Source organism: Bubalus bubalis, chromosome 16, assembly GCF_019923935.1.
Source record: "Bubalus bubalis isolate 160015118507 breed Murrah chromosome 16, NDDB_SH_1, whole genome shotgun sequence".
NCBI classification, from domain to species: domain Eukaryota; kingdom Metazoa; phylum Chordata; class Mammalia; order Artiodactyla; family Bovidae; genus Bubalus; species Bubalus bubalis.
The window spans coordinates 31,133,683-31,160,483 of NC_059172.1; the positions used below are offsets into that span (position 1 = coordinate 31,133,683).

At 36.7% G+C, this 26,801-nt stretch overlaps 1 protein-coding gene across 1 annotated transcript in view; it reads left to right on the forward strand.

Moving 5' to 3' along the window:
- The window catches only part of PGM2L1 (phosphoglucomutase 2 like 1), a 60,857-nt gene extending 39,679 nt beyond the window's left edge, over positions 1-21,178 (forward strand). The window contains exons 6-14 of the mRNA XM_006073303.4: positions 4,171-4,364; positions 5,452-5,641; positions 6,190-6,287; positions 7,019-7,199; positions 9,129-9,222; positions 9,542-9,671; positions 9,895-10,084; positions 13,731-13,864; positions 15,688-21,178. Of these exons, the coding sequence (XP_006073365.2) occupies positions 4,171-4,364; positions 5,452-5,641; positions 6,190-6,287; positions 7,019-7,199; positions 9,129-9,222; positions 9,542-9,671; positions 9,895-10,084; positions 13,731-13,864; positions 15,688-15,790 (1,314 nt within the window). The 3' untranslated portion in view covers positions 15,791-21,178. The remainder of the gene's footprint in view (positions 1-4,170; positions 4,365-5,451; positions 5,642-6,189; positions 6,288-7,018; positions 7,200-9,128; positions 9,223-9,541; positions 9,672-9,894; positions 10,085-13,730; positions 13,865-15,687) is intronic.
- Positions 21,179-26,801: the final 5,623 nt, after the last annotated feature.

A 26,801-nucleotide genomic window follows, 5' to 3' on the forward strand; every position in this document is an offset into this window, starting at 1 on the left:
GCTGGTCTCTTCCTTGCTTCCATTGTTCTTCCCTGCAGTCCATTCTGCACCAAGCAGCCAGAGGATCTTTTGAAATAGAAACAGGTCATGTTAGCTTTCCTGCTAAATCCAATCTCCTTACCTTGGGGCTTACAGGACTGTCTCCTGCCTGCCTCTTCCACCTCATTCTGTTCAGTCCTCTTCTGTGCTCACTGTGTCCTGGTCACACGGCAGCTTCTTTCCATTCTCCCAGTGCCTCCAGTATACCAAACCCTTTCCCTCTCTGAGCCTTTTGTTTGTTCCTCTGCTTGGATTGCTCTTTCCCAAATCTTGCAGACTTGCTTATTTTCATCTTTAAGTTTCCTGCCCAGATGTTGCTTCCTTGAAGAGACCTTCCTTGGTCACCTTATCTGAAGTGGCTTGCCTCAATGATCTTCTCTTTATTTATTTATTTTCTTCACAGAACTTATCACTGTCTATAATTACGTGCTTTCTTTATAATGAATTATCTTGTTTGTTTATTGACTTGTTTGTTCGATCCTCCTCCCCGCCTAATTTCCCAATATAAGCTCATGGCTGGTGAGACTTTGTTTTGATATTTATTGTTATTGAACATACTTGTCATAGAGTAGACCCTCAAAGATTTTTTTTCTTAAAATATAAGCACAAGGTAAAAAGTATAAAAGTTAAACATTATAAAAACTTAAACAATAAAGAGTATTTTTCCCACCCGTTTCCCTGAGCATCCCTTTTCAGAAGCAAGTACTGTTTCTGGTTTTAGTTTCCTTCCAGAGGTAATCTGTGCCTGTGTAATCATATGTGTAGTATTGGTCAGTCCCTCTTTTTCCCCTCATAAATGTCAGGGTAATATTATATATAGTGTTATTCACCTTGTTTTTTTTTAATACAACAATGTGAAACAGTCTTAGAGATCATTTTCTACATCAGTCGATCTATAAATAGGTTTGCCTTATTCATCTTTAAAAAACCTATATGGATGAGTCCTAATTTATTTAACCAATCCCTGTTGATAAACATTTTTTTTGTTTCTAATCTGCTACTGCTTACAAACAGTGCTAAAGTGAATGTTCTATGCACATCTTTGTTCATATACACAAATAGATTTATAGAGTCATTATAGAATAGTGGTTAAGAGTGTTATGGACTGGGTTTGAAACTTACCTCCACCACTCAGAAGCTTTGTAACCTAAGATAAATTACTTAATTTCTCTATGCTTTGGTTTCCCCATCTGTAAACTGAGAGTAATAATAGAACCAGTATTTTAGGGAGAGAGTTAGGATTAAGGGAGACAGTGCATGAAAAATGCTTGTATAGTATCTGGCTCTGATAAATACTCAATAAATGTTACCTGTTGTTTTTATTCTTATTCTTGGTAGCTGCACTGTCCAATCTGATAGCCAACAGCCCCCTATGATTACCCAACACTTAAAATATGACTAGTCTGAATTGCGATGTGCTGTAAATGTAAAATGCACACCAGATTTCGAAGACCTAATACAAAAAAGGCATGTGAAATATGTGGCTTGCATTGTGGCTCACATTGTATTTCTATGGCCCTGCTGAGCTACTGAATAAGTTTCTAGTCGTGAAACTTCAGAGTCAAAGGAACTATGAAATAAAGTTTGTCATTCTCTATTCAAGGTGGTTGTTCCAACTGCTACTCTCACCAGCAATATAGGAGGGTCTTTATCCCACACCGTCCATTATTGTTTGTCAAACTTTTTCATCTTTGCCGGTCAGATATTTGGAAATGTTATCGTGAATCTGTCTTGTGAGTAAGGTTGAGCGTCTTTTCATACATTTATAAGATATTTGTGTTCCCTTTCCTGAAAAGTCTATTAAAGGCTTTACTCATTTTTGTCTTCGGTAGTTGCTCTTTGCCCTCTTCCTTGTAGATTTGTGAAAACTCCAAAGTAGCTCTTGGTCAACTGTCTTTCAGGTATTTCTCCCCATATTATTGTTTACCTTTTGATTATTTTTCCATACATGTTATTATGGTATATTTCTCCATCTGGAAAAATTATTTCAGCTTTTTTATTTGTATCATATTTCACTTGTACATTAGAGAGCTTCAGTATTTTTGTAATTTTTTGAGTCTCTTTATTCAAGAACAGAATGTATCTTTCTATTCTTCCAAGACTTCTTTTAGACCCTTTAAGCGAAGTTGCTCAGTCGTGTCCGACTCTTTGCAACCCCATGGACTGTAGCCTACCACGCTCCTCCATCCATGGAATTTTCCAGGCAAGAGTACTGGTGTGGGTTGCCATTTCCTTCTTTTAGACCCTTGAGTTGACTCATTGGAAAAGACTCTGATGCTGGAAGGGATTGGGGGCAGGAGGAGAAGGGGACGACAGAGGATGAGATGGCTCGATGGCATCACTGACTCGATGGACGTGAGTCTGAGTGAACTCCGGGAGTTGGTGATGGACAGGGAGGCCTGGCGTGCTGCGATTCATGGGGTTGCAAAGAGTCGGACATGACTGAGTGACTGAACTGAACTGAACTGAGTAACATTTTAAAGATTTTTTATCTTTCACATTTTTTTTAAGTTTATTCCTGGGTATATTTTTTTGCACAGATTTCTCTGTTACTGTATCAGAGAGGGATGCTTCTGCTACAGGTTCAGAAAACCCACGAAAGTGGCTAAAGTTGATAGGAGTTAATTTGTCTCACATAACAAAAAATCCAGAAGTATGTGGCAACTGGTATGGTTCTACAGCTCAATGTTTTTGGACCTAGCATCCCTGCAGTTTTGTTTTGGCCTTTTCTTCAAGTGCTCATTGTATAAGGGGTGCTGTACCTCTAGGCATCACATTCACATACAAGGTAAGAAGAAAGGCAGGGAGAAAGGCCAAGATTATTTTTCTCATGTTAAATAAATTTTCATGGAGAGCTTTCAGGGCTCATGAACAGGATCTTGTTGGTTGCTTGGAATGTGGGAGCATCCCTTCAACTGGATTTTTGGTTTTGTTTTTTAAATTTCTGCAGGAACCTCAGGAGTTTCACCAACTGGGAGCAATTTTTATGTTAATGTAGACCTCAGATTTTAAAATTTTAATCACCCAGAACTTAAGAAGAGAGACATGCTACCTTATCATCTTTCAGTAATAGTGGACAGAACTTTTTCTATTCTGTATTTCCACTAAGAAGAGCATCTCAGTTCATTTTCCTGCTTTCTACCTGGGCATTACAATCAAGAGCCAGATAAATGGCCAGTTGGCCTTCTCAAAGGCCAGTTGGCCACAGCATCAATGCACAGCTTTATCATTCAAGTTTATCATTCTTTCATTTTTTCCCACTGCCTAGAGTTTTCTCTTTCCTTTTTGTGAACTAAGCTATGTATTTTAGACAATACTTTTCGATTTTAGCTTTTTGAGTCATCTAGTCTACCATATTGCTTGGCACAAAGTTTAGTACATAGTGTATATTCAAATGTATTCTTCTTTCCTTCATTCAGGATGTGGTAGAAGGGATTGATGTCAAATACATGGGAGAAGTTGGTATAGATGAGTCCCTTCTAACTTTGAGATCCTGTGAATTATAGAAATACATTTTCTACTTTTTTTGTTAGCTGTTCCTAATGTCTTGTTGATTTGGCTACTTGACAGACTGACAACTTAATGAAATGTATTTTCATTAAATACTGAAAATACATATACTGAAATGTGTATGGAATAATTAATATGTTTGTTGTCTTCCCTGGAATAGACTATTTGGTGTGACATAAATTCTAGTTTATAGCTGAAAAATAAATTCTTCTTTATCATATAACAGAACCACTTTATAATGCTAAAATTTCATAATATCAAGTTTTTTCCATGGTTTCTTAGATTTTCTTTAGTATATAGTTATAGATCTAAGATTATGATTGGACGCTATGATATTTGCATATTTTAACAATGTCATAATGGTGCCCTGATTATATTTTACTTGTATTGTTATTAAAATGTACTTCTAAATGAGAAAATAATACAGAATCGTTTTGTTGAAAAGTCCCTATGGAATCATTACCATCAATATCCTTAGGTATTTATTAAGTTAGTCCAGCGTTGACATTGTCTACTTGACTAATTTGGTATGCTTCTTTGTAAAGTCAAATATCCCTACTGTAGCTAAGAAAACATGGTCGACATTTCAAGTGCTTATAGCTGTGTTTACCTGTCTTCTAGGTTTATTGGGAAAATGGTGCTCAGATCACATCTCCTCATGATAAAGAAATTCTTAAATGCATAGAAGAATGTGTGGAACCCTGGAATGGTTCTTGGAATGATAATTTAGTGGATACCAGCCCACTAAAGAGAGATCCTTTGCAGGACATTTGTAGGAGATACATGGATGATCTGAAAAAGATTTGTTTTTACAGGTATCCAAGGGGGAATGTAGGATAATATTACCTTAACATAAGATTAACAAATAACAGAAAAAAATAAGGATAAAAATGTGTTGGCTATTCATTATATTAAAATTACAGGTAAATAATACAGTTCATAGTAGTCAAAAAGTAGAAATAACCCAAATATTCAAATATTCATCAATAGATGAATGGCTAGAAATATATTCATAGTATATCCATACATTGAAATATTATTCAGCAGTAAAAAAGAAATACTGTTGCATACTACAACATGGATAAATTTTAAAAATAGGCTAAGTGAAGGAAGCCAGTCACAAAGGACCACATATTGTATGATTATATTGATATGAAATGTCTAGTGTAGACAAATCTATAGAGATAAAAACAGAAAGTATATTAGTGGTTGCCTACAGCTGGGAAAAATGGGAGGGTTAGGGTGTGGTGGCTCTGGGTTATGGAGTTTTTTGAGGGGTAATTAGAATTTTCTAAGATTGATTATGGTAATGGTTGAACAACTCTGTGAATATAGTGAAAACCATTGAATTGTGTACTTTAGAAGGATGAATTTATAGCATATTGATGAGTTTCCCTGGTGGCTCAGATGGTAAAGAATTCACCTGTAATGCAAGAGACCTGGGATCAATCTCTGGGTCAGGAAGATTCCCTGGAGAAGGGAATGGCTACCCACTCCTGTATTCTTGTCTGGAGAATTCCATGGACAGAGGAGCCTGATAGGCTCAGTCCACGGGGTCACAAAGAATCAGACATGACTTAGCCACTAACACTTTTAAACTACTTTTTAACTACTACTAATTACCTCTTAATAAAGTTGTTAAAAATTATAACTCAATATATATATATTCACTGTATATAAGATAAGGAAATTTCCCCTAAAATTTGAGTTTTCCTTACCAATTTCCATGTTTCTATAACTGTTCCATAAATAGCTAACACTGTTTTCAGAAAACATTATGGTTTGTTGAGTGTAGTTTTCCTATCCTGGCAAAATAGATTTTAGCCTTTTCTTGAGATTATTTTAATTATACCACAAGTAATGAGTTTTATGGCAGTGATTGAATGATATTTTCCTTTACAGGGAATTAAACTCAAAGACCACCTTGAAATTTGTACATACATCTTTTCATGGAGTCGGACATGACTATGTACAATTGGCTTTTCAAGTATTTGGTTTTAAGCCTCCAATTCCAGTACCAGAACAAAAAGATCCTGATCCAGATTTTTCTACTGTTAAATGCCCAAATCCTGAAGAAGGAGAATCTGTGCTGGTATATTTTTTCTGTATTTAAATTATGATTTAGTATATTAAAGTTTATCATGTGGATACGACTCTGACAATTCAAAAATTACTTACAGAAGCAAAAACTACTTTAGCTTACATCTTTTAAATTATATTAGAGCCATATATTCTGTTTTGTTTGAAATCCCTATGGTGGATTTCCTTACTTCCTAGTCTTATTTTAAATTTAGCCAAACTAGATTAGCAGATGCAAACTATTACATATGGAATGGATAAACAACAAGGTCCTACTATCTAACACAGGGAACTATAATCAGTATCCTATGATAAACCATAGTGGAAAAGAATATGAAAAAGAATGAATATATATATGTGTACCTGAACCACTTTGCTGTACAGCAGATATCAACACCTTGTAAATCTAACTATACTACTATGAAATAAAGTTAAAAAAAGTTAGCCAAACTATATTCCCTTCTAAAATTCATGATCACTAATACAGTGCCTACATTTAGGAATATGAACTTTGAATTTAACATCTTCAATGTAATTCAGCCTTTTGGGTCACTATTTCAGGAACTTTCTTTGAGACTGGCAGAGAAAGAAAATGCCCGGATAGTGCTGGCTACAGATCCTGATGCAGACCGACTGGCAGTGGCAGAACTTCAGGAGAAGTAAGTAGAAGCTGTTACTTGATTAAAATCTTAAACTTTGAAAAACAGTTTTTGATTTTAAGTCTTCCAGGCTCATTGGAAATAATTTTAAAAAAAACAAGAAGAAAAGAAATCTCCTGTAAGCCCACTATTCCAGAGATAACCACCCAGGTTGATATTTTGACGTTTCCTTCCTATGTTTTCTTCATTCAAATATTCAAGATATATTTGTTTTTTATAAAATTGTGATCATCCTATCTATCTATCTATATATATATTACTACTTTTGTGTCTTGATTATTTTCCACATAATATTGTACTATGAGCATTTTCCTCTATCTTTAAATATTGCTTAAAATATTGATTTTTAAACTAGTGTAGTATCTCAAAAGATTGCTTTATGAATGTAATCATTTCCTAATCATGGTTCTTTGGATTGTTGTGTATTTTTGCCATTATAATGTCATGACAAATGTCCTTACATAGAAAGGACACCATATTATAACCTTTTTCTCTTTAAGTAAGAAAATACAAGTAACAGTGTCATAGCTTTTCAAAGTACATTGCTGCCATTCCTACCCTAAGCTCACCCTGATCAGTTAGAAAAGTAATAGTAAATGTTTTCTCAAAAATCCCATACAGTAGTTTTTAGGTTTTCCTTTGTGAAGGATGGTAATTTGTAGGTCCTAGGGTCAAGAAGTTTTAATGAGAAGTTACAAAGATCTTGACTTGAATTTTCATTCTCTCTACAGTGGTGTTTGGAAAGTTTTCACAGGGAATGAGTTGGCCGCCTTGTTTGGGTGGTGGATGTTTGATTGCTGGAAGAAAAGTAAACCAAGAAATGCTGATGTGAACAACATTTATATGTTAGCCACCACAGTCTCTTCCAAAATTTTGAAGGCAATTGCACTAAAAGAAGGATTTCACTTTGAGGTAAGAATAGGTAATATCTATGTGCTCCTTTTCTAAACCTATTTCTGTAAGCTAAAGCCATCTCCCCACCAAAGTTGACTTTTATTGATTTCATTTCTAATTCCCTCTTTTTTTCAAACTCTCTTAACACTTAACTAAAAGATTAAGTCTTTTTGATAGCTTGGAAACCTTGAGCCAAATTCAACCTATATGTGAGTTTCTGAAACTAAGATAAACCTTCTTACAAATTGCATTAATGCTTATTTTTCCATACAACAGTATCTGGCTTTCCTACCAAGAAAATCTGGCTCCCAGTGACCTCATAAATAACATAAACTCCACTCCGAAAAACTGTAGGTGTCATGATCGCTTGTTTAGCCTCTTCAGGTTCAGTCTTAAGAAACTTTTAAATAAAATTTAAAAAAAGAAACTTTAAGTAGTCTCCTAAATTACAAATTAAGACCCAGTGATCTACATCCAAAAAACACAATGATTCTCTCTCAGCGCAGATCATTAACCTTTGTGAACCTCGGGCAGTTAAACTGACCCCTTTTATAGCTACTGGGACTAATGCCAATTAAGTTGCTTTTCCTCTGCCCACTTTGCCAAGTATCAGTGAAAAAGTCACCTCTGGGCCTTGAGCCACAGTCAGGCTATAGGTCTTAACACTAATAGGCTAACTAAAAGAAAATTGTACCTTTCTTAATGAAATAGAACTTTCAGTCTCTGGGTTTCTAAATTACAAATAGCAAAATAGAAGAAATTGAAAATTCATTCAAACCTAAAATTCTGAATTACTATTGTTGTTGTTCAGTCACTCAGTCGTATCCAACTCTGCGACCCCATGTACTGCAGCACGCCAGGCTTCTCTGTCATTTACTATCTCCCGGAGTTTGCTCAAACTCAGGTTCATTGAGTCAGTGATGCTGTCGAACCGTCTCATCCTCTATTGCCCCCTTTTCCTCCTGTCATCAGTCTTTCCCAGCATCAGGGTCTTTTCCTTGTAGCAAGAAAATGCATAATGAGCACAAAAGAGAAAAAACATGATTCTAAAGACCAATATTATATATGTGCTTTCTTGTTTTTATTCCCGGAGGTGGTGCTGCAGAGATTTTGGGCTTTTATTGTGTTTTTCCCAGTGAGGAGGTGGAGAGGTGAATGAGAAATCTTAAATTAGTAAGAGAGCTCTAGAGTCACTGTGTATCACATGCTCTTTCTGACTCTAAAGCAGTTCATGTCTTTAAAATGAACACTAGCTCATCAGATGAAAAGTCCTCAAATCTAATTACCAAACCTAGTAACTTTCTTGATCATTTTATTTGGGCCATGGTGTTATGGTAAAAGTATACTTGGTTCAAGTATATGTTGTGATAATGTTGAAAGTGCATTGTTAAAAAGCTTTATGGCCTTTGGTTACTCAGAGGGACTAAATTACAACCTTTGTAGGCACTTTTACGTTAGTGCTTATAATGCAACTTAAAGAGCAGTTTCTGAGAAGTGATATTGAATCCTGGCTCTCTCATATGCAGGGTACTCTTGGGCAAATTTACTGAACCTCTGAGCCTGTTTCAGTAACAGAATTTTTGTGAGCATTGAAAAAGATAATGATGTAAAGCAACTATTACAGTGCTTGATAAATAGTGTATGATCATAATATATGTGTGGATTTATGGTACTTTGTGACTATATACATCACCACTTATTGGATTATATTTGGTGAATTATATCACTATTACTATGCTTGATAAATAGCAGGTCATCAGTCATGGCAGTGTATATATCCATGCACTTTATGACTATATGTTTACCACTGTATAAATCTTTGTGGACTGAAGACCATAACAGAAGATCATTATCAAAGTGTTATGTGTATTTAGTGATGGGCTTTTCTCTAATATATATATTTTTTGAGAAAATCACTTAACTAGAGTGGCCTCTTCTGCATTTCAGGAAACACTACCAGGTTTTAAATGGATTGGAAGTAGGATAAAAGACCTCCTGGAAAATGGGAAAGAAGTCCTTTTTTCATTTGAAGAGTCTATAGGTATGTAGTAAATATTAAAATATTTGAAATATGAATGAGAGCACTTTTTTCAAATATAGTGATTCTGTAGAGAGGAATTTTTGTCATCTGGTTTTACACTTTGAGTTATAAAAACTATCAAGAACTCAGAAATGTGTAGAAACATTTCTCATTAGAAAAAAAACAAACCCTTAAAGGTCCCCTACATATGCTCAGTATCAGTGGGTTTCCTTCATTACCAGGTTCTTAAATGCGTTGATCCTTCTGAAGAAATATGAAACTACTGAAATTATATGTAGGCTTTGTTTTCCTCCTTTTTAAAGATTTTTTCAATTCTTAGGTTTCCTGTGTGGAACTTCAGTTTTGGATAAAGACGGTGTGAGTGCAGCTGTTGTTGTTGCTGAGATGGCATCTTACCTGGAAACCATGAACGTAACATTGAAACAGCAACTGATTAACGTTTATGAAAAGTAAGTTCTACTATTTGGAATTTCGTGTTCTAATTTTTTTGGTGCTACTTTTAACTTTATAAACTTGTTTTGAGGAATAGTCATTCCTTTTTAAAAAGCACTAATATTGTCTGCATTAAGAACTGCCACTATCTGCTTAACACAATAATAGGCTTATCTTTGATTTGTACTTTTCTAAAGAGTGACTTGAAATCTGATTTTAACACTTTAAATCTTTGTACAGATATGGTTATCATATTTCAAAAACTTCATATTTCTTATGTTATGATCCAACGACCATCAAAAGTATATTTGAAAGGCTTCGCAATTTTGATTCTCCAAAAGAATACCCAAAGTTTTGTGGGACATTTGCTATACTGCACGTACGAGATATTACCACTGGATATGACAGCAGCCAGCCTAATAAGAAATCAGTAAGTACCTATATTTTTAAGTTTTTAACAATTTGTAATAATTCATACTACAGCAAAATGGAAGGTCAAGCCTGTGAGTTTCTTAAAACTTAGGATCCTTGTTTTTCTCCAGAGCAGTTGTAAGTTCACTAACTGGCTCTGACTCTCACCCATCCTGTCCTCATCACTCCCCAAGGGTATAGCACGCCCTGAGGGTGGGGAATGGGAAAGAGAATGAGAGACAGAATGAGGAAGGGAGGGTGGGAGGGAGGGAAAAATGTGATAATGCTAAATAATGTTGAGAATTTTTTAAGTCTAAAAGCCTATAATTTCATCATATGATATTGCTTTTATGTGGAATCTAAAAAATTATACAAATGAACTTATTTACAAAACAAACAGACTCACAGACATAGAAAACAAACTTTTGCTTACAAAAGGAGAAAAGGGATGGGGGATTAAGTAGGAGTTTGGAGTTAAAGGTGGCTCAGTTGGTAAAGAGTCCACCTGCAATGCGGGAGACCTGGATTCGATCCCTGGGTCAGGAAGATCCTCTGGAAAAGGAAATGGCAACCCACTCCAGTATTCTTGCCTGGAGAATTCCATGGACAGAGGAGTCTGGTGGGCTACAGTCCATGGGATTACAAAGAGTCAGACACGACTAAGTGACTAACTTTCTTTGGAGTTAAAATATACACACATTAAATAAATGACCAACATGGACCTACTTCATAGTATGAACTATACTCAATATCTTGTAATAACCTATAATGGGAAAGAATCTAAAAAAGAATATATACACCTGAAACTAACACATTATAAATCAACTATATTTCAATTAAAATTTAAAAAATAGACTATAACTTTTTAAAAGATGAATGTTTTACTGATAATCTTAGCACCTAAAAAAAAAAATAAATAAATGCCTATAATTCCAAAGCTATGTGTCTTTCTAGGGAAGTTTTAACTTCCCTTTCAACCTTATTCCCTGTGAATGCGTGGCTTCCTAGGTGGCTCAGTGGTGTCCCTTTTCAACCTTATTTCCTATACCTCCAGCCAAATGGAATAACTTACAAATACTTCTTACATATATACATTAAAAAATTATTTTTCTATTTTTGCTCAAGCTTTTTCCTTAGTCCACCTTTTCTTCCTACTGCTGCAGATTCACACTTTAGCCATTATTTAAGACTTCATGCAGATGTCACCTCCTCCATGTACCCTCCAGGTCTCATAATCAGATATCTTCCTCCTGAGGTTTCTTTATATATTGTGCCTTCCTCTGCTCACTTATCACTTTCTATGTCATGTTACCATTGCCTTTTGCATGGCAGATTCAGTTCTAATATACCTTTATGCCTCTCAAAGCTCTTGCCTACACAGTAGGTGCTCAACTAACATTTAAATGCCATAGATTGCTGATTATATTTATTTTGTTATTATTATGATTGTTATTATTAACCTAAATTTCCATGTATAATGGCCTGATATTGTCTCAAGAGTCTAGGAGCATAATATATTTTGGAAAATCTGCAGCCTCTTATGTAGAATACTACCCATATTCTCTTTGTGTATTTTCATCCAGTCAACCAAAATTGGTTCGTTGTTGTTATTCTGTCTGTATGTACGTATGTTTTTCTGTGTTTATAAACTACTTGAAAAGAAGAACTAAATGTTTTGCTTCTTTTTATTTCTCTAGTGTTGCTATGGTTAGAATGGTTCTTGGTATGATGCTTTCCCCCTCTTGACTCCCTTTAAAGTTTATGATATTTGTTATTCCAAGTGCTTTCCTATCTATTCTCCACTAATGCTTGCAACACATTTTGTAAGGCTTGTAGTATGGATATTTGTTAATCCCCCGGGGTCACATAGTGACTGTCAAAGACTTCCTGAGTTCTTTCTTCTCCAACTTCAGATTGACATTCATCTGTGTGTTCAACAGGCATTTATCAAAACCCTTCTGTGCTACACTGAGAAGACAGTAATGACTAGACATTGTAGGAGTCTAGTAGGGAAACAGTCAAGTAAACTGATTACAAAATGATTAGGGGGTGCATAAGAGTGCCATGAAAGAGCATAGGAAAGACCCTTACTCAGATCTGAGGGGCTCGTACAGGGCTTTGCAGAGGACTTTTGTGAGCTGAGTTCTAGAGTTTGGGCAGGAGTTATCCAGATGTGGGAGGAACAGAGGATGTTTGAGGCAAAGGGAGCAGTAAGCGCTATGTCTGGAGGTGAGAAGTCATGTTTTCTTTCAAGGAACCGCAAGCAGTTCTCTACAGCAGTAGTATGAGGTGCAAGGAAGGATGGCATGTATGGTGAGTGGGTTAGAGAGGGGTGAGAAGAAGATCAATTAGTACACTGTTTGGTAATGGAGATGAGAGACGACAGGAGCCTGAATGTAATATGGTAGCAGTAGTGAAGGAGAGAGCCTGACAAAGTTGAATTAAATAAAGGATAGAATAACCAGGACTTGCTAGTTGATGGTCTGTGAGTGGAACAGAGGGAAGGAAGGTCTCTGTCTTGTGCAACTAGGAGTATCAGTCACAGAGAGGATCAAGTTCAGGATACCTGTGAAAAGAAAGGCTCCACTGTCAACCCCTCCGCCCTAGTACAACGCACATGGTTCCCTCGAGACACCTTCACAGACTGATTTGTGGTGCAGGAAGAGTACCTGTGTTAATCTATATATTTATGTCAGTAAAGCTTCATTCTTGTTTAATTTTTAGGTAATTATATATATTTGTACCCCAGTGGATTATTTTGCCTGTCCTCTAGGATGTGTGCACTCTGCTTTGGAGACTGTTGAAAAACTATCTGTGAAAGTGTCTTGAAGTTGTAAAGCACTTTGCAAAAGGAGAGGTAGTTTGGACTTTGGGACAGATAGGCCAGGTTTCAACTTCTTGCTCTGCCACTTAGCTGATTACCTTGAACAGGTCGTTTACCCTCTCTGAACCTTGTCTGTAAATTGTCAGTAATATTTACTTTGCAGGATTATTGTTGAGGTCTGGAAATCATGTGTATAAGGTATATAATCCAATGCTTCTACAATTATAAATAGTCAGTAAATGGTACAGTTATGAATTATGAATGTAATCTTTTGTATTTTAAAGTTCTTTAAAATATTAAAAAATTTTTAATTGCAGCAAAAAAAAAATGCAGGGGCTTCCCAGGTAGCTCAGTAGTAAAGAATCTGCTGCCAGTGCAGGAGACACAGGTTTAATCCCTGAGTCAGGAAGATCCCCTGGAGGAGGAAATGGCAACCCATGCCAGTGTTCTTACCTGGATAATATCATGGACAGAGGAGCCTAGCAGGCTACAGTCCATAGGGTCGCCAAGAGCTGGACACTACTGAATGACTGAGCACACACACAAAAAAAAGCAAACATAAAATTTATCATCTTAACCATTTTTAAGGGCTCAGTAATGTTAATAATCACATTGTTGTGTAACAGATCTCCAGAACTTCATCCTGCTAAACTGAAACTCTATACCCATTAAATAAGTCTCCGTTTCCCCCTCCCCCTAGCCCTTGGCAGCTGCCTTGCTACTTTCTCTTTCTATGAGTTTTACTGCTTTACACACCTCATATAAGTGAAATGTATTTTACAACTCTTGAAAATGAGAAAGGTACCAAGTGTAATTGAGCCGTTGTTGCAATTGTGCCTAGGTGCTGCCTGTAAGCAAAAGCAGCCAAATGATTACATTTACTTTTCAAAATGGCTGTGTTGCTACTCTTCGGACTAGTGGAACAGAACCGAAGATAAAGTATTATGCAGAGATGTGCGCATCACCTGACCAGAGGTAGGAATCAACTTTTAAAATATTATGTATATATAAAAGCTTTATTGATTTCAGAACTGATTTCACTTTGCTGTACCCCAGAAACTAACACAACATTGTATAGCAATGTACTCCAGTAAGCATTAACTAAAAAATGCTTTATTAAGAGATGTAATTCACATACCCTATAGCTCACCCATTTAAAGTGCACAGTACAGTCGTTTTTAGTACATTCAGAGTTGTGGAAATATCACTGTAATCGGTTTTAGAACATTTTCATCACCTCAGAAAGAAAGCCCCTCACTCCCTATTCTCCTTCTTCCCAGCCCTAGGCAACCACCAGTCTACTACTTGTCATTATAGATTTTCTTATTCTAGACATTTCATATAAATGGAATCACACAATATGTGGTCCTTTGTGACTGGCATCTTTTATTTAGCATAATGTTTTCAAGGTTCATCCATGTTAGCATGAATCAGTACCTTATTCCTTTTTTAGAAATTTTGTTTTCATGGCCCAGTGATATTCCACTGTATAGATACACCATATTTTTAATCTGTTTACCAGAGGAGGGACATTTAGGTTATTTCCATATTTTGGCTATTATGAATAATGGTGGTCTGAATGTTTGTGTTCGAGTTTCTGTGTGGACATATATTTTCTTTTAACTTGGGTATATATCATCCTTACATAAGGAGAACTGCTGGGTCATATGGTAGTTCTATGTTCAACTTTTTGAGGAACTGCCAGACTATTTTCCAAAAAAACTGCATTATTTGGGAACTGAATCTTAATTTTTTAGTGAATTTATATTCCTGGGAAGACTCTTTAAACCTTGAACTATTTAGGCTAAGCATAAAGAAATGATCAACAAATAATTTGTTCATTGCCAAATATTCATTTTCTACATTTAATATGATTTGACTTAATATGCTGAATTAATATCCTTTTAAGAGTATAAATTGTGATTACCTTGACTTTAATAACATTTAGAGGGTATTTAAACTTTTATGAGTAGTATCTCCTATAATGTTGTCATTGGTCAATACCTATTTGGGAAGGAGATTTTTTTTTGGAATTGCCTTCAGAGCAATGTACATTAATTACTTAGTATTTCTCTAAACCTTTGTGTTTAAGAGTAGATTTTATTTCCTTTGGGGGGAGAAAATGACCTCCTAAGTCATTCAGAGCAGAGTTTAAAGTAAAGCAAATTGAACAGTACTATCTTTGGTTTAAAATGAAGGGCAATTATTAACGTAATAAAAATTAAATTTGTTGTATAGCTTGTAAAATGACTGAAGGCAGTCCAAAAAGAGAGGTTTTGGGGGTAATGGCAGCTCTTCAGGTGATGACTTTGAAGTGAATACTTGGTATTTTTTTAAACATCATATACTTTTAGTCACACTTCTTTCTTTATTTCCTAAAAGATATGCTGTATCATCCCATAATAATCTATAAGAGATATGCCTCAAAGTATTTCAGGAAGCCAGTTTATCTTAATACCTGGTATTGGTGTTCTGAGCCATTTAAATTGCCTGCTTTAGGAGCAGTCTTTAGATTTACTCTAACTCATCCATGTTTCATGTGTCATTGTTACATCGCAGATATTAACCTCCTTTTAATGCAGTTCAATTTCAGTTTGTGAGAATGGTGTTTTCTGTGAGTGTGATTCCCCTCGTCCCACTTTTGGTCTTGTTTTGTTTTACCCAAGTGAATTTCTGTCTTGTTTACCAGTTATTTAATCATCCCATAAAGTATATGCACTCTTAAAGTTACAACAATTTAAGCACGTTTTAAGGCTATGGAAATACAGAATTTCAAAACTGTTAACCTTTTTCCTCAGTGACACTGCCTTACTAGAAGAGGAATTGAAGAAACTGATTGACGCTTTGATTGAGAATTTTCTTGAGCCCAGTAAAAATGGACTGACCTGGCGTTCTGTTTAGCCTTCACCAGAACATCGTTGCTTTGCCCCAGTCCATGGAACAGAGCAACCAAGAACTCCATGCATTGAACTCATGTTAGCATTCTCTCTGTGTGTCATCTGGCCAAGTATCTTTTTCCTTTATTTTCTTTCTTTTTGGTTGGCTAGCTAAACAAACTATATATATTGAAATGAAATGGCTGGGAAGAAATGATTCAAATCTTTTCATAATCCTGAACAGAAGTCATTACATTAAAAGTATTATGGTAACACGTCATTCTTCCTTCAACAGAAACAAATTATAAATGTGAGTTTTCTTACTAAAGTGTGATTAAGCTTAGTTATATATTCTTGTGATTGTGTATAGCACAGTTTTTCTTAAAGGAAGATAAATGTTGTATAATTGTAGAGTTAAGGAAATGAATCCATAAGATTGGCAAGAAAGTGGCACTGCTCCCAGAATGCTGTGGAAAAGTGTCATTGTTACATTGCAGATATTAACTTACAAATTAGAGTATTTGAAATAGGATATTTAGCATTTCTAGGTTAGAACAGGTGTTACAATTTGTGGTTTCAGCACCTCTGTTTCAGGTGTTCTTGGTGCAGTGTAAATTTATTGTATTTATTTAAAATTCTAACATTTATCGAACATAAAACAATAGTGGCAACACTCCCAGGGGCTTGGTTCTTTCTCAGTGCCTTTTCAAGGCATGGTTTAAATTGAAATAGTGTTCTTCCATTGAGTATAATTTAATCAGTTAATTTACAGACAGTTAAAGAAAGTCTTCCAAACTATATAGGTACTTCTCCTCTATTTAAAATAGATTGTTGATTTAAAAATCTTATGAATGTAAGTAAAAATCTTAATAAAAACAGGCTCAGTATAACTAGCTAAGGATCTTCATGTTAGAATTGCGTCAGCACAGCCTCTAAGTAAAGAAAAATACTGGAACTAAGAACGGAGCTGTGAATTTTTAATTTAAAAGTCTGACATTTAAATTACATTTTTACAAGAATATATGTTTCTTTATCACATGAAGTAGTGCTCATTTTACTAAGAAATAAAACATCCAGATTTTAGATCTTACAAAACAAGCTACGTGTTTTAAAACTAAAGTCCAGTTTATCCTAACATCTTGCTGACTTCTGTAGAGCTTTTCATCATGAGTACTATTTATCTCTTTTAGTGGGGGAAAATTTTTTGGGAGGGGAATGTCACTTTTGGTTGATTCTGCATCTCTGAAAAAGAGTTAATAGAGAAGTGTTGTTTAATCTTCTCAAAGTGTATTCTGTCCTGTATTGCTCACAGAGTACTTAGCACACGTGGTATAGTTAAGAGTTAACAATCATGAGGCCTTGGATGTACATAATTATACTAAACAAATTGCCTGTGGGAGATAACTGGTATGAGAGAATTTATTTCCTTGAAAAATAATATAAAATTAAACAGACTAGAATATTTATTAAATCAGGGTTTGATTTATTGCAGCTATCAGCTAACATTTGGCTGACTCCAGATAATCCAAATGTGATTTTCAAATTACTGTATTGCCACTATTGTTCATTTGTTCCTTCCTTACTTTCTTATAGCTGAATCTTGTGTGACTGTAGATAACAGAGCTAAATGTAGAGTGCTATTCCTGAATGAGTTTGTTTCCAAAGGCTTTGCACTAAAGAAGAAATGTGTAGAATGTTTTGCTTTATTTGCTTTTAGGAATGTAGATTGTCATTTAGGAAATGGCCTATATTCTACAAAGTGGTATGAACAATGCTATATATATATATATATATATGAAAAATAATGTATATTCTGTTTTAGTATCTGTGTTTCAGTGACTGAAGAACAAAGTGGAGCTAAAATGATACAACAGCTCATTCATAATCACTAAAGCCATGCTTGTCATTCTATTATAAAGAGAACAGTTTTGAATGCAACAATATAATGCAACAGGAGTCATCTTAATCAAGGTGAAAAGTCATTAAGGCTTGGATTCTTATGTCAAAAATTTAAATATCCAAAGTTAAAATGTTACAAATGTTCTCAAAGAGTATAGATTGAGGGAATTATTTGATTCTAGCCAAACTCTTGAGCATGATATTTAACAAGAGCTTGACATAGTGGGTGTACACTTGTCTAACAAAATAAATTCAATAGCCCAAGACAACCGAGAAAAATAGAAGTACTGGCCAGTAGGGCCCAGCCTTAGGATCTACATTATCTTTTTCTTTATGTACAGTATCATGGAAATGAATGCCTTCTCATTAAGTGTGTAGATCAAAACTGATATTTTCTAGAGCTTTGAGGAAAAGAAAAGAATTAATCAGGCAAGCTTAAAGCACTAGAAATAAACAACAGAAAAGTCAGTAAAGTGGCAGGGAAAGTGCTTCGTGTGAAGAGCAAACTTACCACCTGAAAAGTAGGAAATGAACTGGCTGTGGGCAAGTTGTTTACTTGTTGTTATGATGAGCAGATAGTGATGCTTTTGTCTCCTTTTATTAGTGACTGCTAAGAAGCAGCCAGGGAGGCCTTTGAGGTGGTGAGAAAAAGTACCCCTCATAGGATTCAGTTCCTGTTAGGATGTTGTGTTTTCAGATCATATGGGAACTGGAGAGGGGAGAATATAGCAGAAATAAAAAGGAATGAAATATAGATTGAAAAATAAGACCTATAAGAAAAAGCACAAAAGATTAAGATCATTTAACTCTGGAGGGGAGGAAGTTGTTGAGATAGTTTAGTAACTCTTGAGTTATTATTTAAATCTTTTATTGAAGAACTCAAAATAAGAAGTAATAGACTATTCTCCATCTCCAGCAGGGACAGTATAAGAGGGAATAAGGATTTTTTTTAACTACAATTAAACATTTTAGAATTATGGCATATGCTAAAAAGCTGTTTAGCACTTTTTTAAAGTTCCTTCATTGAAATCTCAGGTTGGAACAAAGATGATATCATAAAGAGCATTGAAAGTAACATTTGAGTTTCACTCCATATCTGAAAGAATTTAGCTCACAAGATAGTTTTTGTATATGTTGAGTAGTAGATGCATGAGTGCAGTCTTTATTCACTGTATAAAGACCTGCTTAATTAAACCTGTAAATTAAGTGCGATTTGAACATAATTCCGTTCATCTTGAAGAATGTATAGGATATTTGAGGAGTTTGTTTTGAATATAAATTATTATTACTTGGATGTTGTAACTTCAGCAGACAGGTTCTAAGAGAGTGGATGTTTGGAATATCTATATAAGGAATAGACCTCCTATTTCTTAAGCAAGTTGCTTCTGGAATTGATGCAACAAAGATACTAGCTGAAGTTTAATGGAGAAATTGTTCTACAGACTGCTGCTATTGGTGTTTCTCTCAGATGTTTTCCACTGATGTTTGTGATGCTTGAAAAATCCAAATTCTGCTTGGATAAATTTGTTTTATGCCTTTTTCTCTCTACCTCCCTCCTTCCCTAGGTGCCCTTCCACATTCTGTTACTGTGAAAAAACTGTTGCCCTGTTACCTCACTTATGAGAAATCTTAACTGTATTCATTCAGACTGCTTTAAACTTATTCCTAAGCTGTTTTTGTTTATGGACTTTTGGTTATTTTGTTATTACTGTGAGAATATTTAAGACATTGTAAGAAGTAATTTTAAATCTGTTGCATAATCTTTTTTGGTCTGCTTGGATACTACTGTATATTAATTTATTATGGCCTTTTACAATTCACTTGTTTTCTGAGATTGCTCTAGAAACTGATGAAGAAAGACTCCTACTAACCAAAATGAATGGTCAATTGATCTGGCATTTTATTTCAGATTTCCTTGTACTTTGGGCATCCAAAGCCCAAGATCTGAGGGAAAAAAATTTTTTTTTTACATTTGTCCCTCAAACCATCTTACCATAAACCATGAGGAGTCTAAGTGGAAAGGAGGGAATATCTCATTGTTGGACTCTTTACACAGCCTAAGTTTACTCCTGGTTGAAAACAAAGTTAGTGTTTTCTGTTGGTGACATTAAAATATTCACCATACTATTACATTCATTAAGACATATCTTCTCTTTGTTAATTCAAGACTGTGTACTTAAAAAAGAGAACACAGAAGAATGACTAAAGTGACCAAGATAAGGGCAAAGTGGCATATCTTTAAAGTTTGCTTCTCGAATTTTTCCATCAGCATAATCCTAAAGCAGAGGAGCATAAATGTTTTGGGGGAAGGGGCCTGAGAGCAAAATCAGAAGCAGCCTGCACTCAAAATTTCGTGTTCTGTCTTGAAAATGTGATTTTTGCATTCTCTGTAATAAAACTGTTTTAGTGAAAAATGATACCTTCGCTCTTCGTGGAAACTGATGCCACCAGAAAGAGGCGCCGTGTTTATCACATGGGCTCTCAGTTTTCTCCCCCATCCCCTGCCTCAATTGCTATACACCCCCGAGGGGACACACACCGACTCTAGTGTGACAAATATACGTAGAACGTGCATAAGATGTTCCCTTTAGAAGGTGACCTTTGAAGGTATTAATGCCAAGTTGAAGTGACCTGTAATAGTTTTAGTACCACTGAACCTTATAATATACTCCAAGGCATTTACCAGTTTCTTCTCATTAATTATTAGCATCCCGTGACTAGGAAGGAGCACCTGACTCTCAGCTCCCTGAGAGCAGGGATCATGGTTTATTATTTTTCATATCCACACCACCCACCACCTGTTATAGAGTACTTAGTTGGTAAAAATAGGAATTATGGAATTTCATTCTAACGAAACAAATAGTTTAGGCAATTAAAAACATTACTTTTCTGATTCAGCTTTTAAAACAGTTCTCAATACTGATATGTACAGGAAGTAATGTTAATTAAGCGTGCACACTCTTAAATACTCTGTTTCTTTGGCAAGAGCAGAGCATATTCCTATTTTGAAGTTGTATGTAATGCCTACTATTTTGCACTCAAAGCAAGATGTTGGCCAAGAAGGTTAAGAAAGTGTCTGTGTAGACTTAGTATCACTAGTATTAGTGCTGTTATAAGCCTACTAATGCTGCCTTCCAAGGGAGTCACAACTAATTGGATACTGTTTGATAAACTTTTCTCCAGTGTATGATTCATCATATGTCTAAAGAAAGCCACCCAAACAAGATTTGCACCTGTATGTGATGAGGCCTTGTGTTATAGGCTGAAACAAACTCTTTGTATATGTCATTGAATATGCCAGATAAAATATATGCAGTTAAGAGTTAATTATTTGTATACCAAAATCGTACCCTTGTTTTAATAGTTTCTGTCAACATCTTCTCATTTTTCCTTACAGACTACCAGGGTGTATCATAAATACTCCCTATGAGAATGTGCACTTTAAGTATTTGTGTGCGTGGTTTTAGCCAAATGAAGTGTTATCAGTAATAAACAGGTCTCTTCATAGGCGTAAGTTTCTGTGTAATTTTTATTATCTTACATATTACGTAGTTTATAAAGTTTGCTATCCAAACTGAACATGTTCTTGAAATATATACATGATATACCCTAGAAACTACTTTGACCTTAAATAAGTAGTGTAGCTCATTACTCAGTAAATATTTCTTGATTGGTTAACCAAAAGCTTCCCTGGTGGCTCAGAGGTTAAAGCATCTGCCTGGAATGTGAGAGACCTGGGTTCGATCCCTGGGTCGGGAGGATCCCCTGGAGAAGGAAATGGCAACCCACTCCAGTACTTTTGCTTGGAGAATCCCATGGAGGGAGGAGACTGGTGGGCTACAGTGCATGGGGTCGCAAAGAGTGGGACACAACTGAGTGACTTCACTTTCACTTTAGCCAAAAGTCCCAGAAGAAAGAACTATTACTAAATCTTTTTCCACCTTATTTTTCTCCTTCTCTTCTTTAATTGACCTAATTTGTCTGCCCATGTTGCTGCTGCTGCTAAGTCACTTCAGTCACGTCCGACTCTGTGTGACCCCAGAGATGGCAGCCCACCAGGCTCCCCCGTCCCTGGGATTCTCCAGGCAAGAACACTGGAGTGGGTTTCCATTTCCTTCTCCAATGCATGAAAGTGAAAAGTGAAAGTGAAGTCGCTCAGTCGTGTCTGACTCTTAGTGACCCCATGGACTGCAGCCTACCAGGCTCCTCTGCCCATGGGATTTTCCAGGCAAGAGTACTGGAGTGGGGTGCCATTGCAGCATCAACTAACATAATAAAAAATTAAAGGTTTGGAAATCCCTCAAAGAAGTAACTATGTATCTGTGATAGTGTGGTGGTCATGCAATTAGTTTCCAGGGTTGTTAGGACTCTGTGGTCCTGGTCTCCACTGCCTGCTTCCTCTGATCAGGTTCAAAGGTAAGATGAGTGAGAATAACATACTACAAGATCATTTTATCACCTTCCTTGTATATTCTGAAAACCATGCTAACCCCAGCCTTACCTTTTCCTCTATTTTATTGTTGTTTAGGCACGTAAACAATACAGTAAATTTAGTATTATTACCTGTCTCTGTAGTCTCCACAAGCATAGCCTTTTCGCTACATTACTATTGCCTAGAACAGTGCGTGGCACATAGAAGGTATCCAGTAATATTTACTGGTTGAATTAACCCATCTCACATTTCTGCATGCAGAAGAAAAGCCCTGAATTCTGCTTTGATTCCACACATGCACAGGGTTGCATGTGATGAGACATATGCAGCAGTGATTCCACCCCCTTTAGAGATTTACAAGCCCATTAATCAATATCTCATTCAGGCAACACCTACTTCTCACTACCTCTGGGTCATCTCTGCCCATGTCCTGCTGAAATCTCAAGCATTTTCTTCCCACTTTCCTGGCCCCATATTTTCCTGGCTTGAAACCGCCAAGTCATCTTTTATTTATAATGCCACAGGATATGTACTAATTGACAAGTTATTTTTTTTTAATTGGAGTACTATATTAGTTGATTCACAATGTTGTTAGTTTCTGGTGTACAGCAAAGTGATTCAGAGGTGTGTGTGTATTTGTATTTATGTGTGTGTGTGTGTGTGTGTGTGTGTTTTCTTTTTTATATTCTTTTCCACTGTGGTTTGTTACAAGATGTTGAATATAGTGCCCTGTGCTGTACAGTAGGACCTGGTTGTTCATCTGTTTTATACATTGCATCTGCTAATCATAAACTCCTAATTTATCCCTCCCTCACCCCTCTTCCCCTTTGGTAACCAATTAGTTTGTTCTCTATGTCTGTGAACCAGTTTCCGTTTTTATAAATAAGTTCATTTGCATTATTTTTTAGATTCCACATAGAAGTGATATCATATGATACTTGCCTTTGATTTTACTTAGTGTGATAATCCCTAGGTTCATCTACATTGCTCCAGATCGCATTGTTTCATCCTTTATGATGGCTGAGTAATACTCAATTTTATATGCATACCATGTCTTCTTCATTCATTCCTCTGTCCGTGGACATAGGTTGTTTCCATGTCTTGGCCATTGTAAACCGTGCTGCTATGAACATTAGGGTGCATGTATCTTTTTGAATTAGTTTTCTCCAGATATATGCCCAGAAGTAGGATTGCTGGATCATATGGCAACCCTATTTTTAGTTTTTTGAGAAACCTCCAGACTGTTTTCCATAATGATTGCACCAATTTACATTCCCATCAACAGTGTTGGAGGTTCCTTTTTCTCCACACCCCCTCCAGCATTTATTATTTGTAGACTTTTTGATGATGACTGTTTTGACCAGTGTGAGCTAATACTTCATTGTAGTTTTGATTTGTATTTCTCTAATAGTTAGCAATGGTGAGCATATTTTCTTGTGCCTATTGGCCACCTGTGTTTGACAAGTTCTTTAACAGCCTCTGAAGGTAAGGACAAGTCCATTGGCCTGAGACCCACCTAAAACAGGGACCAAGAAGATAACTCAACCTAAAATAGCAATGGGACTGTTATCATCCCCAAGGGAGAATTCATGTATATTTAGATGGAGATGTATTAGAGGAGGGATTATAATAAAAAGGCTTCCCTGATAGCTCAGTTGGTAAAGAATCCGCCTGCAATGCAGGAGACCCTGGTTGGATTCCTGGGTTGAGAAGATCTGCTGGAGAAGGGATAGGCTACCCACTCCAGTATTTCTGGGCTTCCCATGTGGCTCAGCTGGTAAAGAATCCACCTGTAATGAAGGAGACCTGGGTTCGATCCCTGGGTTGGGAAGATCCCCTGGAGAAGGGAAAGGCTACCCACTCCAGTATTCTGGTCTGGAGAATTCCATGGACTGTATAGTCCATGGGGTCACAAAGAGTCAGACACAACTGAGTGACTTTCACTGTAATAAAAATGTTTTATTTATTCTCCATCTTTCCTCTCTTGTCTTCTCCAAATAGCACTTCTTCATTCCTGTTAGTGATGTGACTGTTCTCCTGTTTATCTTTATTTCCCTGTCTTTACCTCTAGTTCTAATCATTAAATAGACCAGTCTTACATGTGATTTGCTTTAGATTATGTCTTTGACCTTTATCTCTCTGCTTCATTCATTCATTTTATAAATATTTATTGACCCAGAAATACATAGGAACCAAGGGCACTGCAGAAGGCTAAGAAGTAGGAAAAAAGACACAGCAACCATGTTACTGCTGGAACAGCAGGATCAGAACACTGTTCCCACGGCCCCACACCACCAGATCACCTGTATTTATTCTTGATGACTTTGAATTCAAAGCACCTGAAGAGAAGGCCTCAGTGGCCTGGACTCTTGTCACATGCCTGCCTCCTGGCTGAAACTAGACCCTGGTAATGGAAGGATCTGACCCCTCAGCTTCCTTCTGAATGGCGGCAGGAGGCAGCGTGCTGCAGTTACCCTTCCGTCAAGACACAGTGACAGGAGGTTAACTCACCAGTTGAAACTGTGGTACAGACAGAAGGTGACAATTCACTGCAGTGCCAGAGTACTGGAGAGTAAGTAAAAGCTCGGGCACAGGAAGAGGAGGGACATCTTAAGCACAGACACAGCACACGCATGCAGAGAACCACGAGCATTTCAGTACTGCCATGTTGGGAGCAGGGATGTGAGCAGAGACTGGCGAGAGGGCCCTGTGTGCTGTGCTGCAGAACTTAGACTTCAGTCAGTAAATAATGAGAGTCATGGGAGGGTTTAAGCAGAAAGTCGCCAAGAGATGATGGTGGGGGCACGGAAAGTATGAGAGAATCCACCACTGGAAAAAACCTCGAAGGTCATCTTATCCAATCTCATCATTTTCTACCATTTGACTACCAAATGGGATAAAGATTTGAACTTTTCCAGTGACAACTTGCCAAGACAAGTTACTCTCTTTGAAGGAAAGACTAGTAGAGAGTTTTTATTATGTTCAGCTGAAATCTGCTTCCTGCAGCTTCTATTCTTCGGTTGCACTTGAAAACTCAATGTTATCCAAAACTCTGTTTCCTTGACACTTGAAGGCTTTTCCCCTCAGTCTGAATATGCGTAATTCAGTAACTGTTCCATGTGTGACCTGATTTTTAGATCCCCTTCACCTTCCTAATCACCCCATAGACAATTTCCAAAGAGCTGGGTCCAACATTAATATAATACCACATGGACTCTAGACTGCCAGGCTCCTCTGTCCATGGAATTCTCCAGGCAAGAATACTTGAGTGGGTACCGTTCCCTTGTCCAGGGGATCTTCCAGACTGAGGGATCAAACCTGGGGCACCTATGCAGACAGATTATTTACCATCTGAGCCGTCAGGGAAGCTCCCATAATACTATATATATATTATATAAATTTAATATATATAATTTATAAATATATAATATAAAATATCAGTTCAGTCACTCAGTCATGTCCGACTCTTTGTGATCCCATGAATTGTGGCACGCCAGGCCTCCCTGTCTATCACCAACTCCCGGAGTTGACTCAAACTCATGTCCATCTAGTCGGTGATGCCATCCAGCCATCTCATCCTCTGTTGTCCCCTTCTCCTCCTGCCCCCAATCCCTCCCAGCATCAGAGTCTTTTCCAAGGAGTTAACTCTTCGCATGAGGTGGCCAAAGTACTGGAGTTTCAGCTTTAGCATCATTCCTTCCAAAGAAATCCCAGGGCTGATCTCCTTTAGAATGGACTGATTGGATCTCCTTGCCATCCAAGGGACTCTCAAGAGTCTTCTCCAACACCACAGTTCAAAAACATCAATTCTTAGGCACTCAGCTTTCTTCACAGTCCAACTCTCACATCCATACATGACCACAGGAAAAACTATAGCCTCGACTAGACAGACCTTTGTTGGCAAAGTAATGTCTCTGCTTTTCAATATGCTATCTAGGTTAGTCATAACTTTTCTTCCAAGGAGTAAGCGTCTTTTAATTTTATGGCTGCAATCACCATCTACAGTGATTTGGAGTCCAAAAAAATAAAGTCTGACACTGTTTCCACTGTTTCCCCATCTATTTCCCATGAAGTGATGGGACAGATGCCATGATCTTCGTTTTCTGAATTTTGAGCTTTAAGCCAACTTTTTCCCTCTCCTCTTTCACTTTCATCAAGAGGCTTTTTAGTTCCTCTTCACTTTCTGCCATAAGGGTTGTGTTATCTGCATATCTGAGGTTACTGATATTTCTCCCGGCAATCTTGATTCCAGCTTGTGTTTCTTCCAGTCCAGCGTTTCTCATGATGTACTCTGCATGTAAGTTAAATAAGCAGGGTGACAATATACAGCCTTGACATACTCCTTTTCCTATTTATAACCAGTTTGTTGTTCCATGTCCAGTTCTAACTGTTGCTTCCTGACCTGCATACAGGTTTCTCAAGAGGCAGGTCAGGTGGTCTGGTATTCCCATCTCTTTCAGAATCTGATTTTCCACAGTTTATTGTGGTCCACACAGTCAAAGGCTTTGGCATAGTCAATAAAGCAGAAATAGATGTTTTTCTGGAACTCTCTTGCTTTTTCAATGATCCAGCGGATGTTGGCAATTTGATCTCTGGTTCCTCTGCCTTTTCTAAATCCAGCTTGAACATCTGGAAGTCCACGGTTCACGTATTGGTGAAGCCTGGCTTGGGAATTTTGAGCATTACTTTACTAGCGTGTGAGATG